The sequence below is a fragment of the Tyto alba genome, unplaced genomic scaffold, assembly GCF_018691265.1.
Source record: "Tyto alba isolate M040663 unplaced genomic scaffold, T.alba_DEE_v4.0 Super-Scaffold_13, whole genome shotgun sequence".
Classification (NCBI taxonomy): domain Eukaryota; kingdom Metazoa; phylum Chordata; class Aves; order Strigiformes; family Tytonidae; genus Tyto; species Tyto alba.
Window position 1 is genome coordinate 189,759 of NW_024881275.1, and position 14,454 is coordinate 204,212.

General features: G+C 49.9%; 2 protein-coding genes across 11 annotated transcripts in view; one reads left to right on the forward strand and one right to left on the reverse strand.

Moving 5' to 3' along the window:
- On the reverse strand, positions 1 to 9,186 carry SLC25A51 (solute carrier family 25 member 51). Of its 10 annotated transcripts, none has more exons than XM_042787661.1 (5): positions 5,978 to 6,078; positions 5,319 to 5,368; positions 4,810 to 5,015; positions 3,889 to 3,984; positions 1 to 2,613 (listed from the first exon to the last, which is right to left on the reverse strand). In XM_042787661.1, the coding sequence occupies exon 5, from the start codon at positions 2,577 to 2,579 to the stop codon at positions 1,695 to 1,697; it is 885 nt and encodes a 294-aa protein (XP_042643595.1). In that variant the 5' UTR covers positions 2,580 to 2,613; positions 3,889 to 3,984; positions 4,810 to 5,015; positions 5,319 to 5,368; positions 5,978 to 6,078; the 3' UTR covers positions 1 to 1,694. The 10 variants fall into 10 exon arrangements, with proteins under 10 accessions (XP_042643595.1, XP_042643592.1, XP_042643598.1 ...); XM_042787658.1 differs by having other exon boundaries at positions 5,109 to 5,368; XM_042787664.1 differs by lacking the exon at positions 4,810 to 5,015.
- The window catches only part of FBXO10 (F-box protein 10), a 23,291-nt gene continuing 15,066 nt past the window's right edge, over positions 6,230 to 14,454 (forward strand). The window contains exons 1-3 of the mRNA XM_033008071.2: positions 6,230 to 6,413; positions 7,463 to 8,053; positions 12,529 to 13,377. Of these exons, the coding sequence (XP_032863962.1) occupies positions 7,469 to 8,053; positions 12,529 to 13,377 (1,434 nt within the window). The 5' untranslated portion in view covers positions 6,230 to 6,413; positions 7,463 to 7,468. The remainder of the gene's footprint in view (positions 6,414 to 7,462; positions 8,054 to 12,528; positions 13,378 to 14,454) is intronic.

Consider the following 14,454-nt stretch of genomic DNA (forward strand, 5'->3'; position numbering starts at 1 on the left):
TTCAGTAAACATTTTATTTAAATGCAGATAACCGCAACATTCAGATACAAGAATGCTCACTTGTGCCTGGCCATTTTTGACTGTGAAGCTAGGGACTATATTATAATTGTAACACACTGATTAGAATCAGTATTTCAGGACAGCCTAGCAAATGGAAAACTCAAATTTAAAAAAAAAAAAAAAAAAAAAGCAATAGACACTCCAAAACTTATGAAAAGACCAATTCAGACCAGTTTCTGAAAGCTTTCTTGTCCTCCATCATCCAAAATATTTTATGTATATATAGTTTCATAAAGTCCCCCAGGAAATTCAAATTTTTTTAAGACCCTCACCTGCTTTATGATCATGCTTGCTCTTCTATCCCCTTCTCTAAGGCCTGAAGTCATATCTCTCAACTCCCAAGTCTGGAAGACACACAATACTTCATTCTTCTGTAAGTCTTTTTCAATACTCACCTACAGAAGTCCTTAAACAGGTCTCCAAAAGCTGTATCTTTCCTACCTAGCTACTTCTAAGGTTGTCTTTGGCTGTCGTCTCTGCTACACTTACAGTCCTCCACTGAAGTGGGTAATACACAGAAAACTCATCTTGTCAGTGCTGCTGTACACTTCTGTTTTACAGAACTGTAAAGAATACACATCAGGTAAAAATACCTTGTTGGGAATCCATTATTCCAAGTGCCAGGTAAAAATACCTTGTTGGGATCCATTATTCCACAGCCCAAATAAAACAGGAAAAACTTGCGAAACACAAGATAGCTCAGTACAAAAGAGCTATGTTTGTGAACTACTTTCACAGCTGCAGGAACTGAAGTATTTCATGAACATCACAGAAAAGGCCATCTGCCTTCTGGCCCCATAGCTGTAAGCAACACAAAAAGCAGCAATGCAATGCAAAAAAAAATTCTGGAACATGCTCCATGTTTAAAAGTAGAAGGTTAAGAAAGGACACTTTAAAGCTTTAGGAAATTTGCTGTTCCATTCCTTCCACTTTTCCCTTTTCACATGAAGGCACACATGTACGTATACACACACAGAGATCCCCCTTTGAACTGGAGTCAGCTGACACCGAAGTTATAACTTAACATTTGGTAACCACTCTTACACTGCTGAATGAAATGTCCATCTTAAAGCCAAGCATCAAAATGGCTGGCAGAAGAGTTTGTGTAGGCTTAGTTGAAGCTTGAAGTCCTAAACTTCAGTCATCCTCAGGTGGATCTGTCCTTCTAGCTTTAAACAATAAGGATTACTTAGGACCCTAAAACATTTGAAAATGCTGTTCTTAAATTGAGATTTTGAAGTTTATCAGCAAAGGAATCAATTTTCATCAGCCTCTCCTTGATTCTCATGTTCTGCAATGTGGACAGTGAAGCACATTCCATCACGGAGCATTAAGAAATTTTGGGAGTGATATTGACTAAGCCACTGGACTGTCTTTTTTTTTTTGTTTGTTTTTTTAAACCTTGTATTTGTCTAGTAGCTCCATTATGGGTAAACTCATCTGCCTGCAAATAAATACTTCAGAAAGTTCTTCTTAATTGCATCAAGGTTTAGATGCATCACCATTCATCCCATAAATACTGAAGGCCAAGACTAATAACTTTCACACTACGCAGGCACCGTTCCCTGGGATTAAGTGACATCATATGTGCCAATACCCAAATGAACAGAAGAGCCAAAGGAAGATAGTGGTTTTCACAACAGCTTGAGCAAGAATTCGTAGGTTGCATTGATTATGCCCCAAGACAGGACAGAACGATGGTAATTCAGATGGGCTCCTCTGAAAAGGTGGATGAGTTTTCTATCGCGCTCCAGCCAGATCTTCACAAAAACTTTTGAGAAGGACTGAAATTCACCACCAATTTGCGCTTGCATGCGAGTTTTTACAACATTTGCTGGGAAAAACAAGAAACCCAGCATGGCACCCAATAGCCCTCCACAGATAAAGTCATTGACCAAATGAGCACTGTAAGAAGTTGCTTCAGGCAGACACTGTTTGATAGGTCCCCGTAGGCCAAAGAAGAGTGCATTACTGGGTCCATTTCGGAGCAGAATAGGCACCAATCCCCGATAATATTCTCTCATGCCATAGACTTTCAGAACCTTGAAAGCCTGGTAAGTGTTTGTAAATCTATCGTGGTGTTTGTAGTCCTGAAGCAAAGTCTGAACTCGCTCAAAAGGTGTAAGAACAGCTTCCGCGGTCCCCGCAAGCACTGCTGCCATGCTGCCGGTGAGGAGTTCAGGAGCAGTTGTGTGGCTATGGAGCAGGGAGGAGACGTCTTCATACAAGCCAAACATCAGAGCCAGTGTTGTTGTTTTCTGCATTAATGGAGGAAGGATGCCACGATAGAGGTTTCTAATTCCGTCCTTCTGCAGCTGATGTACCGCATCCTTTATTTTCAAACCATACAACTGCTGCCGAAAGAGGACCTTCTGGATGGGAAAAGTGACTACTATATTTGTGAAGGCTGCACAATAGCCACAAAGATAATGTTTACCAGAGGTAGCTGTTACGTCATTGCTGATATATTCCTTTGAATTCATTGGGGCAGAACCTTCTGAATCCATCATACTGTTCATCTTACTCTCAGTTCTCCTGTACCTCACTTCTTCCCTACATCAAAAAAAAAAAAAAAAAAAAGAATGAACATGAGCAGAGCTGCAGGTGATCCTGCAGCTTTTTTCACACTAGTGGATCATTCAAACAGCATCTGGTATCTTATATATAAGGAAAGCCCATAAAATTTGAAAAAGAAAGGTGACAAATGCCAGGTCTGACAGATGTTGCACTGTTTTCTATTCAAGTCTTAGAGATCTGGAAAAGTGGCAATTTTTCCTTTCTGTACGCTTTCAAATTAAAACAGAAATAAATTTGGAAGAAAAATGAGATATGAACTCCTCAGGCGCTACGTTACAGCTGACAAGAGGAAGCTTACACATTGGAGCATTATTCACTTACATCATTCACTGTGCCAAGGAATTCAAACAGTGAAAGAAAGGTCTACTCTCACACTAATACACACTAATAAAATACACACCACTGGGATGGCTGTGGTGGGGACAAAAGAGAGTCTAAGAAAAAAAATAAAAAAGAAACAAAATACATGCATAGCATTACAAACTCTAATCATTCCACCCTGTCTTGCTCTGTGGCAGAAAACAACAGATGATTTAAATAACAATTTGTCATGGTTTAACCTGGCAGCAACTAAGCAGCACACACCCACTTGATCACTTTCCCCCCAGCCCCAGTAGGACAGTGGGGAGAATCGCAAGGATAAGTGAGAAACTCACTCATGGGTTGACATAAAAACACTTTAATAATTAAAGAGAATTTTTTTTTTTTTAATTTTGTAAGGGGGGAAAAAAAATCAAAGAGAGGAAAATAAAACCCAAGAAAAGCAAGTGATGCAAATGAAAACAATTGCTCACCACCAACTGACCGATGCCCAGCCGGTCCCTAAGCAGTGGCCCCCCCTGCCACCTTCCCCCAGCTTTTATTGCTGATATGGTCTGTAACATCCCTTGGGTCAGCTGTCCTGACAGTGCCCCCTCCCAACTCCTTGTGCACCCTCAGCCTGCTTACTGGGGGAGCAGGATGAGGAGCAGAACAGCCCCTGACACTGTGCAACACTGCTCAGCAATAACTAATGCATCCCTGTGTTAACCAGCACTGTTTTCTGCACAAATCTAAAATGTAGCCCCATACCAGCTGCCGTGAAGAAAATTAACTATATCCCAGCCAAAACTAATACACATTCGTAATCACAGGCTTAAACTACTACTACTTCTTAAACTACAAGAACACTCCCAACACAGTTTTGAAAAACCTTTCCAGTTAATTAACCTGCAGCCTTGACTGCAGAAAAAGAGAGCATCTTGAACCCACCTTTGATTTTCATGTTCTGTCAAGACATTTAAGACCTGAGCCTGGCAAGATCAGGTACATGAAGGACATGTGAACCGAGACAGCTTCAGGCAACACCTGTTCATCATTTAAAATGGGATTACTTATTCAACAATTACAAAAAGATATTTTTGCAGCTGATCCAAATCATAACTTCCATTAGAGCACAGCTTGAGTTAAAAGTCAGCAATTAGAAACCAAGTGAGGCTGGTGGTAGTTTGTGAGCTTCAGATGCCCCACCAGCAACATGCATGAGATTTCCATGATTTCCAGATGGTATTTGGGAGTAATACCCCTGCTTGACATGAGGAACTGTTTGTCAGGGTGAAGCCACTACAGGCTGTTATGTGAAGGATGCATGGCAGAGGCTACACAGCAACAAGGTGGATTGCTCAAAGCAACCTGACAGATTATTTTGACCAAGTACACAATTTATCTTTAAAATAAAATATGTATATAGCTGGATTGGCTTTCCCCCTACAGTTACACGCTATTTAATCCTTTAAAGTCTGGCAAGTGAAAATTCCATCTAAATAATTTGCAAAGATTAAGTGTTTCTGTCAATATGAGAAGTAATATAAGAGACAGGGATTCATATTAGACGGCTTAATACACCACTTTACGTATGCATGAGTTTAGAGTATTATTCAGATTACTGTAGTTCTAATTACATATACTAAAAACCCCACATCTGCAGACATGCTAGTCTTAGACAGAGGGCAGTGGGTCATAATTCAACTAACACAGTGTGGAAGAGTCTCTCACCAGAGACACCACCATTAAGGAGGTGATTTAAAAGGCCTTTCACAACTATTCATTTATAGGGGTGACATCTGCCTACAGCCAAAACATATTTTTCCCTCAAAAGAAACTCATAATAAATAAAAATTAAAAGAAAGACACCTTTAGTCTAGTTTCAGCAGCTACATGCTCCTTTTGGTGCACCCGCTGGATTTGTCCAGTCAGGAAGCGTTGAAGACATAAGGCAGTCATCACACTTCTGAATTAGGAACTTGCAAGAGCCCGGCATGACTAGTTGTCCCAGAAATGTTTATGACAGAATCCTTGCTTTCAGAAGTAACTAGTAAGGCCTCTGCCACCTACAGGTACTAAAGCACAGCAACCACTTTGTTAGATTTGAACATGAAAGAAACAACTCCCCAGAAAAAAAGGTTTGGATCAACAGCATTACTTATACATACCAACCCCTGAAGCTGCTGCAACATCCGTTTACACACACAAGTTCCCCTTAGCCCAAGTGCCAATTTCAGCATGCTCTGAGCAAGGGGGCATACGTGATCCTTTTTGACATCATGTTCCCTGACCTCAGTTCTGCACATCAGCTGCCTAACGCTGTCACCATCCTGCAGTACGCGCATCGCACTTCTGAAGAAGGATTTCAATCCATTTACCTGCCTCAACGGCCATGGCCTTCAGGATGCTGGCACGTGACCCAGAGGGTCTGGAAAACACGAGAGAAAGAATAAAGAAAGGGGCATTTGCTGTATGATATTGCATTGTACCTCTGCATTTGCGATGCTGGTAAAAGATCACAGTATGACGTGCAATGACCCTGAAGTCCTCCCGACCCAACCACAGTTTCGGACTATTGTGAGACCTGGACGCTCCTTCAGTAAACCGGAATAACGCTGCAAACTCACGCTCTTCCGCTACCGGCAGTGAGAGGTATGCGTGCTGCACAAGCCGCCAAACCTCGAGGGCGTGCAGCTGGGCCGGTGACCGCAGGCTTACGGATTCTCTGCGGCCGGTAACGTGCTGCTCCGTTCCGCCCAGCCGCCGGTGCTCCGCGCCCCCGCGACGCTTCCAGACCCACCGCGCCCCCCGCGGAGCAGCCGCCCGCGGAAACCCGCCGGTCTGCCTTCGGCAGGGCCGCCGGGCAGCGGGCGCGGCCCCGGGCCGCCAGACAGCGAACGGGGCAGCCGCGGAGGAACGGCGGGAGACAACACCCCGCCCCCGGGCCGGGGCCTGCCCCGCGGCCCGCGGCCCGAGCGCGCCGGCACCGCGCTCAAAGTCGGGGCGGCGGGACCGGGACCGCCCCCCCGGGACAAACCTGCGGCCGTTGCCATGGCGATGGCGGCAGCGGGCGGGCGGCTCCACCGGCGGCACGGCCCTGGCCCGGCCCCGCGCCCTCCGCCGGCGCCTGACGCAGCGTGGTGACGCGAGGGCGCCTCACCACGTGATCCCGAAGAAGGGCGGGGGCGGCACAGCCCCCCCTCGCCCCGCCCCCCCCTCGCCCCAGCCAATCGGGCGGCGGGGCGGCGGCCACACCCTGCCCCGGGGCCCCGCCCCCCGGGCCCGGCCCGCAACGCGGCGGGGCCCCGCACCGGCGGGGGGGCCGAGGTGAGCGCGGCGGCGGGGCCGCCCGGGATCCGGGAGCGCAGCCACGGCTGCCCCGGGCGGCGCTCCGCCGCGGCGGGAGGCTCGGCGGAACCCCCGCCCCCGTTCCTTCCTCCTCCGGCTGCCCCCGGTTCGCGTCGGCCGCGCTGGTAGGTGCGGGAAGCTGCTATGCTGGCCGGTCGCGCAGCGGCGGCCCCGAGCGGGGGGACCGCGGGCTTTTTTTCCAAGGCAGAACGTGTTCGGGGAGCCCCCCCACCCCCCGGGCCGGCCGCCGGTGCTCGCGGGCTGGGGCTGCTCCGGCGCGCCCGGGGACTCGGGCTCCACGGGCCAGCGCGGAGGGGGGACTGTGGACCCGCAATCCGGAGGGGCTCTGTGCCGCTGGCAGCTGCCGCTTCCGAGAGCGAGACGCGGGGAACGGGGCTTGGCAGTTGGCAGCACGACCCCGAGCACGGGGGCACGGTGTTAGCCTCATGCCCGGGGTGGGACGGGATGCCTGAGGTCCGCTGCGGGCCAAGTCCCGCCTTTACTGGCAGTGCATTGCCAGCAGTCCTGAATGCTTCCTTCCTGATATCTCCTCTGCTTGAAGTGTCCTGCTGATGGCTCTGCCTTGTGCACCATGAACTCCCAGCCATGCTTTTTGCTCACCAGAAGTGTGTCCAGCCTCACACTTGGCCTGCCTCGGCAGCCCCTTGCTCCATGCTGCTGGGTGGGAGCTGGCAAGTGGCTCTGCTGGGGAGGGGGCCCTCTGCCAGCCCCTCAAAAGAGGCCTGCGTGCTGCTGACTGGTTGCCCTCGGCTCTGCCAAGAGATGTGCTCGACTTTGGCCTTCCCAGCTGCCAGCCACGATGCATCTGGAGCTGCGCTGCAGCCCACCACCCCAGCAGCACGTTTCCATCGTGCACAGCCGCCTGCTCCCGCCTCTCTGAGCACAGGGGAGGAGTCTTCCTGCAGCCAGGAGGGCAGAGCCGTTGGCTTCCCCCCAGTCCCTGTCACCGCTGCCTTGCCCAGCGGTCTCAGTGTGGCGCTGGAGCGAAGCGTCATGCCTGCTGGGGTGGCTGATGCTCTGCTAAGGACCAAGTGTGGTGGGGAACAGGGGTGTCTGTCAACACAGGGTCCCTGCCCTGGCTGAGCCCTGCCTTCCCTCTGTGCCCCAGAAGCTGCCTGGGCTCACCACTGACTCTGTGTCCTGTCCTTCGCAGGTGCTGATGGAGGTCCGTGTCCTACCCATGGAGCTGTGGCAGCTCATCTTGTCCTATCTGCGCCTGCCTGACCTGGGCCGCTGCAGCTTGGTCTGCAGGGCCTGGTATGAGCTCGTCCTCAGCTTGGACAAAACGCGCTGGCGGCAGCTCTGCCTGGGCTGCCTCAAGCACCGACACCCCAACTGGCCCAACCAGCCCGGCGTGGAGCCGCAGTCCTGGAGAGAGGCCTTCAAACAGCACTACTTGGCTTCCAAAACCTGGACCAAGAACACGCAGGACCTGGAGTCCTCCAACTGCCTCTCGCTCTTCCGGAGGAGGAAGGGCCGGCGCCAGCTCTGTGTTGGCGTGGGGGGCGAGTTCGGCAGCCTCCGGGCTGCCCTAGCCGGCGCCAGCCCCTACGACCGCCTGGTGCTGCTGCCCGGCGTGCACGAGGAGCAGAGCGAGGTGCTGCTGAAGGTGCCCGTGGAGGTTGTGGGGCAGGGCAAGCTGGGGGACGTGGTGCTGCTGGTGAGCATTGACCAGCACTGCCCCACCGCCCGCCTCTGCAACGTGGTCTTCATGCCATCCCGCTTCACCTCAGTGCTCTACAAGGTGAGGCTCGGCGGAGCGGGGGCGGTGAGGATGGCAAGGCCACCAAGGTGTCATGACCGAGGGGGTTCCCCAGTCTGTGAGTGTCTGGAGAGCACAACCAGGGAGTTCGTGGGACTCCCTAAGGCATGGGGGCTCAGGGGCTTTCACAGAATCATGGAATGGTTGGGGTTGGAAGGGACCTTAAAGACCATCTAGTCCCAACCACCCTGCCCCGGGCAGGGACGCCTTCCCCTGGGCAGGGACACCTTCCCCCAGCCCAGGGTGCTCCAAGCACCATCCAACCTGGCCTTGAACCCTTCCAAACCTTCTCTTCTTCAGGCTGAACACCCCCAACTCTCTCAGCCTGGCCTCACAGGGGAGGTGCTCCAGCAACCTGCTTTGTCCTCTGAATGTCTCTATGTCATTACAGATTGCCACAAATGCCACACAAATCACCACTAGCAAGAATGCCTTTGGTTAATGAAGCAACTATATATCAGGCTATTAGAAATTACTATCAGCAATCAATAATAGAGTAGCGATAGTATGGCAGCAATCAGTAATAGAAACAATCATACAGCAGCAAACAAGTAAATACTATTACTGGTTACTGCAAACTTACCACCAATACAATAGCAGATATGCTTATGATATATTACTCATATGGATATATCATACAGGTATCAAGAGAATTAGATTTCAGAAGGGGCCAAACCATCTGTGCAGGTGAATCAAGAGAGGTCATCATTGTGGGGTAAACTAAAAGGGTTTTATTAATGGTTAAATGATGATCAAATGGTAATTAATTGATGATTGAATAATAAATGGTAATCAAATAGTGATTAAGCAATAATTGAGTGGTAATGAAACACTGATTTGATAATGATTTGACACTGATTTAAATGATTTAAGCGACAATTCAGAGGTGGTCAAACACTCTACTACTTACTATACTTCTAATAACTAAGTTATAGCTGGGTATATAAATGTCACTAGCATACAATGTACTTTTAAGCCCAATGTAAAATGTCACGTACCTCACTGCAGGTTTCAGATGACAGGTAAGGGGTCTCTCAGCGCCAGGGAGTACCCTTGAGAGGTGCCTGTGCTCAAGGGAGATCACCGCCATGCAGCCCGCTGCAATGCAGGACAGCTCAATGGGTTCAGCAAGCTGCAGATACTTGCAGAGGGATGGGCTCACAGTTGACCTGCCCCTTTGGTGTCTGTGTGGGTGTGCAGCTGTAAGCGATTTTGGTTTTGTGTAGTCTCAGCTAAGACTGGTGCTGTTAGATCCTGATAAGACGTGGCCTAGACTCCTGAGTCCCTGACAATGTTAGCGGTCGCAATCGCAAAAGAACTTACCTACACACAGCAGATAAGCAGGCAATTCTTTATTCCAGTGCTGGGGAACACGGCGGATAACTCCGCCAAAGACGTGTTCAACGACAGATACAAAGCACCACATATTTATACACTTTTTCAGCAGAGTCATGGTTGCATAGTCAAGGTTACATAGTCATTTTAACTCAAGATCCATAACCAGTACCTGTTGTTTTGATTCAGAGTCCATAACGATTCCTATAGTGATTAAGGCAAACGCCATACTAGTTATTTGTTCCTAAGGGCCTCGACATACCTTATATTGTCATATGTGCTATAACTCCATTTTAAAACAAGGTCATATTTTAAACTAAAATCGAAATAATATTCTAGGATTCAAACTATATTATTAAGGTATTTGCAACAACAAGATCTGACCTGGCATGCATCTGATGGTTGGCACAGCAGGGCTGACTTCAGTCAAGGCTGCATGTTGGTGGTGCCTGAACCAAAGCATTCTTCACTTGGTCAGAGTGGGTGCACCCGTTGCACCATCCCAGAGGGGCTCCCGGCTGTCCCAGAGATGGGAGGGCAAACTGACCCAACTCCAAAAGTGGGGCCAAAGGGGATCAGTGAGGTAGCAGAGTGCCACATCAAAGACTCTCTGTCTCACAGTCTGGTGTCTGCTGGGCATCCCCAGCCAGGGTCTGAGATCTCACAGCAGATTCATGCAAGAGTTCAGGCAGTTTAGGAAAGGAAGAGTACATGCAAGATGGGATGGTTTCCTAGAGAGAGGCTCCATTTTGGATAAAAATCAAGCCTGCTTTAAGAGGGTGTAGTACACCACTACTTTGAGCAACGCATAGATGCTGTTAATTTCCATTTTTTACCTGGAACAGCCAATAGATGATGATGGTTTTGTTCTTTCAGAGCAATTTTATTTTTTGAGATGGTTTCCACTTTTCCAGATGACAAGTTGCCATTGCAGTCCCTTGTTTTTTGCACTTGCCGGTGGTATCTCAGGATGTTTTTGGTGCCCAGTTATGCCTCAGAGATGCATCTGTGCTTCTCAGGGATGTTTCTGGCTCCCATCTCCCAGGCTGGCAGGCGTTTTCTGTCATTCAGTGACTTTCCCTTCTCACCACCCGCCTTTCTGACTGCTCACATGGCAAGGTGTGAGAAGGCACCTCCAGGAGCCAGCACTCCCTGTGCTGCACTCCACACCAGCCTTTCTGCCCCCAAAAATGGTTGCTGCTGATGTGCACTCTGCCCTCGGCCTGGGCTGGGATGCCCAGGGTCTTCTCCGGACCTAAGCCAGGGTGCGGGGTCACAGTCCCAGCCCTGCTGCCATGGTCCACCCTGACAACACTGTGGTCCCCATGGACAGCCGCTGACTGGTCCAGAGTGGGATGTGCCCAGTGCAAGTGCTGCACCTGTGGGCTGTGTCTCCAAAAACGAGACCTTCCTCCTGGTGTGTCAGCCCATCGTTAGTTATGGTTTACAGTTTCAGTTCCTTTTCACCATTTTATTATGTGAGAGATTTAACTTAATCGGTCTGAAAGTCCCCAGGAGTAAGATAATGCACAGGCACGCAGTGAGAAAACTGCCTTGCAGAGGTGCTGAGAAAGTCCCTGTTTGTCCATGGCCACATGCTGGGTTGCTGAAGCAGATACCTGGTCTCTTGCTCATCATTGCCTCTTGCATTTGCTTGGTCAGTGTGGCTGCATTTTGCTTTTCAGGCTGACACTCTGCTCTCTGCCCACATCAGGGTTATGGTACCGCCCTGCAGCTGCTGTTGGTGGAAAAAGAGCATTCTCTTCTCAACTCTGTCAATGAGAAACAAATTAAAGAAGGAAACTTACGCCAAGCCTATTGGCAGTCATTAAAACCCTGTGAGTTGCAATTTCAGATGGGCTTTTACAATCAGCCTCTCAGAGCTGCTTTGATTGTGTCCCTTTTAATTAGTTTTTTTTAATTAAAGAAGGGAAGTTATGATTCAGTTTGGAGCAGGCTAAACAGATTTCTGTTGTCCTTGGGTACAAAGAAATGCGTTTCAAAACCTGTTTGTGGTATGACCACTTCTGAGAGTGCTCAAGGCTGAAAACAAGTGTTAGGATGGTGTGTTGGTTGCAAACTCCGCAAATCCCTGTAAAGTTGCCCCAGTTCACCTGTCACAAGCTATCGATCTGTCTGCTTTTAATGTGGTGCACTAAGCAATCAAGGGAAAACCTGGGAAGAGAAAATAACAATTTAGGAGATTCCTAGTCAGATTAGGAGCACAGTGAGATCCAAGCACAGTACTCGACTTTTCTGACCTGGCTCCTCTGTACCTTGCTGCATTTCTGTTGGCCTTTTTGTAGATAAGCAGATACTTGCCCTGCCTGTGCAGGAGAGAGATGATTTGGCCATGCACAGTCATCCTCGTGGTTTTCCAGCATCCGTAAATTGCTATGTCCATTGCCTAGCAAAGCAGAAAGGCCATAATGGGAATGGCTCCCTCAGTTCTGCAAGTACCAGCAAGTCAGATGGGACTGAATAGTGAACAGCCAGGGAACAAGGAATCGATGCTGTCTCTTACTTCAGCGTCACTACATAATGCCTGTGCAGCAGCATGGCATGAATTTTTATCTGTTTGCTTTGCACTTGACATATGATGGGTACAGTGTCCATCCACCAGATATGCTAATGGCTCCAGGGAGAATTGTAGCTCTCCAGGCCCACCAGTCAAAGTTTGATGTCATCTTACCTGCTGCTTCACCCAGTAAACCTCTGAGTCCGTTAACAATGCCAGCTGGCAAATACATGTCTCTGAAGGTAGCAAACTCTTCTGTGTAGGGAGTGTCACTAAGGTTTAGTGATCTTGGCACATCTGGGCCCTGTCTGCTCCTGCAGGTAACTGCTGGCCATTGCTGAGACTGCAAAGCTGTGTCTTGGCAGGGAGGTTAAGGAAGCATTGCCAGCAGGGAAGAAGTCAGTAGGTGTCACGTGTTGCAAAATACTTGCCAACTCAGCTTGCATCACGGCATCTGTGCCTGCGTGAGCTTGTTGCGTTTGTGACACCTGAACCCATATTGTTAGTGAGCGTGAGCTTGTTTGCTGTGGAGGAACTTCATGGTATGTCCAGGACTCCTTTTTCTTGCTTTGTGCAATGATGTCCCCTTGTGCTTACTCTCCAGACAACCTCAGGCTATGTCCAGTTCGACAACTGCAACTTCGAGAGTGGGCAGCTGCAGATCCACGCACCAGGGACATGCCAGGTGAAATTTTGCACCTTCAGCCAGTCCAGCATCCACCTCCGTAGTGTGGCCCTCTGCGTCCTGGAGCACTGTGAGTTCACTGGCAGTGAGAACGCCTCTGTAACTGTGGAGGGCTGCCCGAGCTCTGACCATAACTGGGCCTGCAAGCACCTGGCCGTGCTGGCCAAATCCTGTGTGGCATCCGTGCGGGAGCCTGACCCAGCTGGCTGCCCCATGGCCAGGTGGGATGGCTGGGGGGAATCGCTGCTGGGACCAGTGAGAACATGTGAGATTGTAGTCGGGGAAGAGCGAAACAGCTTCCTCTCAGATGCGGGTGCTCAAACCCTGCTTGGCTCAGCCCAGGAGGATGCTGAATTTGGAGAGATGCTGCAGGCAACAAGGGAGGAGGAGTACCCAGCCCTCGACTCAAGCTCCAGTGACAGTGACTTATGCAGCAATGATGAAGAGGATGTTCAGGCTGCATGCAAACTGCCCTATCAAGCCCACAGCCTGAGTCGTGCACTTGCTGATGTTACGGACAGCAGGCTTCAAAGCAACAGATTGCATGCCCTTCAGAGAGACCTTAAGCTCAAGTCCCTGCAGCAGGAGCTGCAGCAGGACAAGGAGGCCCAGGCTTTGGCCAACTCTCTGCAAGGCTGCATCATCCGACAGTGCCTTTTCAGGGACGGGAAGGGAGGAATATTCATTTATTCACGAGGGCAAGTAAAACTGGAAGGAAGCATCTTCAGGGATCTGACCTATGCAGTGCGCTGCATACAAAACAGTAAGGTGCTGTGAAGACTTCTGAGAGCCCTATTCCCTCTCCCTCCTGCTTCACCAGCTTGTTTCCTATGCATGGCTTGTGCTAACCAGTCCAAAGAAAAGGCAGGTCATTTGCAGCCGCCTGCTTTCTGCATGTGGTAATTGCAGTTGGAGGCATTAACTCAGTGACATGTTGGGGTCATGTAGTCAGGCTCGCTCTACCTGTAAATTAAACTCTTACTCTGCTGGTTATCATCACCTTTGCTGCTCCCAGCACAGCCCATTCCACAGATGCAGGGACCTGGGTACTGCGATGTCAACCCCTGGTCTTGCCCCTCACTATGGCCAGTTGTGGCTGCTTCAGAAGAATCTGTAGGGGCAGGTGTCTGCCACAGGCAGAGACGGGGTGTAATGAGGGATTTTGGCCGGTGACATGTGCTGGAGGCTGAAGTGAGGCTTTCCCTCAGCACAGCGTGATCTAACTCTGTGCTTGCCCAGAGCTCTCCACCTCTGTGCCTGTGCTCCTCTTCAGACAGGCCGGTGGTGGTGAGGACTGGGGGTGGAATCACACTGCCAAAATCCCCAGTGCTGCAGTGTCAGGGAGGCTCAGGAGGCTCCTCTCCAGCCACTTTCCCAGAGCAAGACCATGGCTACTACTTAGTCAGGGTAGTCCAGGATTTGGGCCCATGTTTCAGTGTATCACATTGCAAATAAAAGTTTTGTGTGGGGAGGGGGGAAGGGATATGTTTTTCCACCCTGTTCTGGGAAAGGTCTTTACTGTGATGGTGCTAGCTTCCCCTCTGCAGTCCCCACAGGACTGCATCACGCTGTTGCCTGTGCAGAAACTCTTTGCCTCTTGGCAGTGGAGGATGGCTCCTTCCTTTCCCAGGGATATGTGTACCAGAGGTGTCCTCCCAAAGGCTGACCCAGGGACGCAGAGCGGTGGCATGAAGGGGCAGAGCCACTTTGCACAGCTCTGCTGTGCTGCTCAGCCCCTCTGAGCTGCTGAGGGGCTGTTTTTTTGGGAGCTAGGCTAGCAGCAAAGGCAGGTCCAGCACTTTGGACCACGTTCTACTTTTATTCCCTTCAATTTGCTTCCAGCTC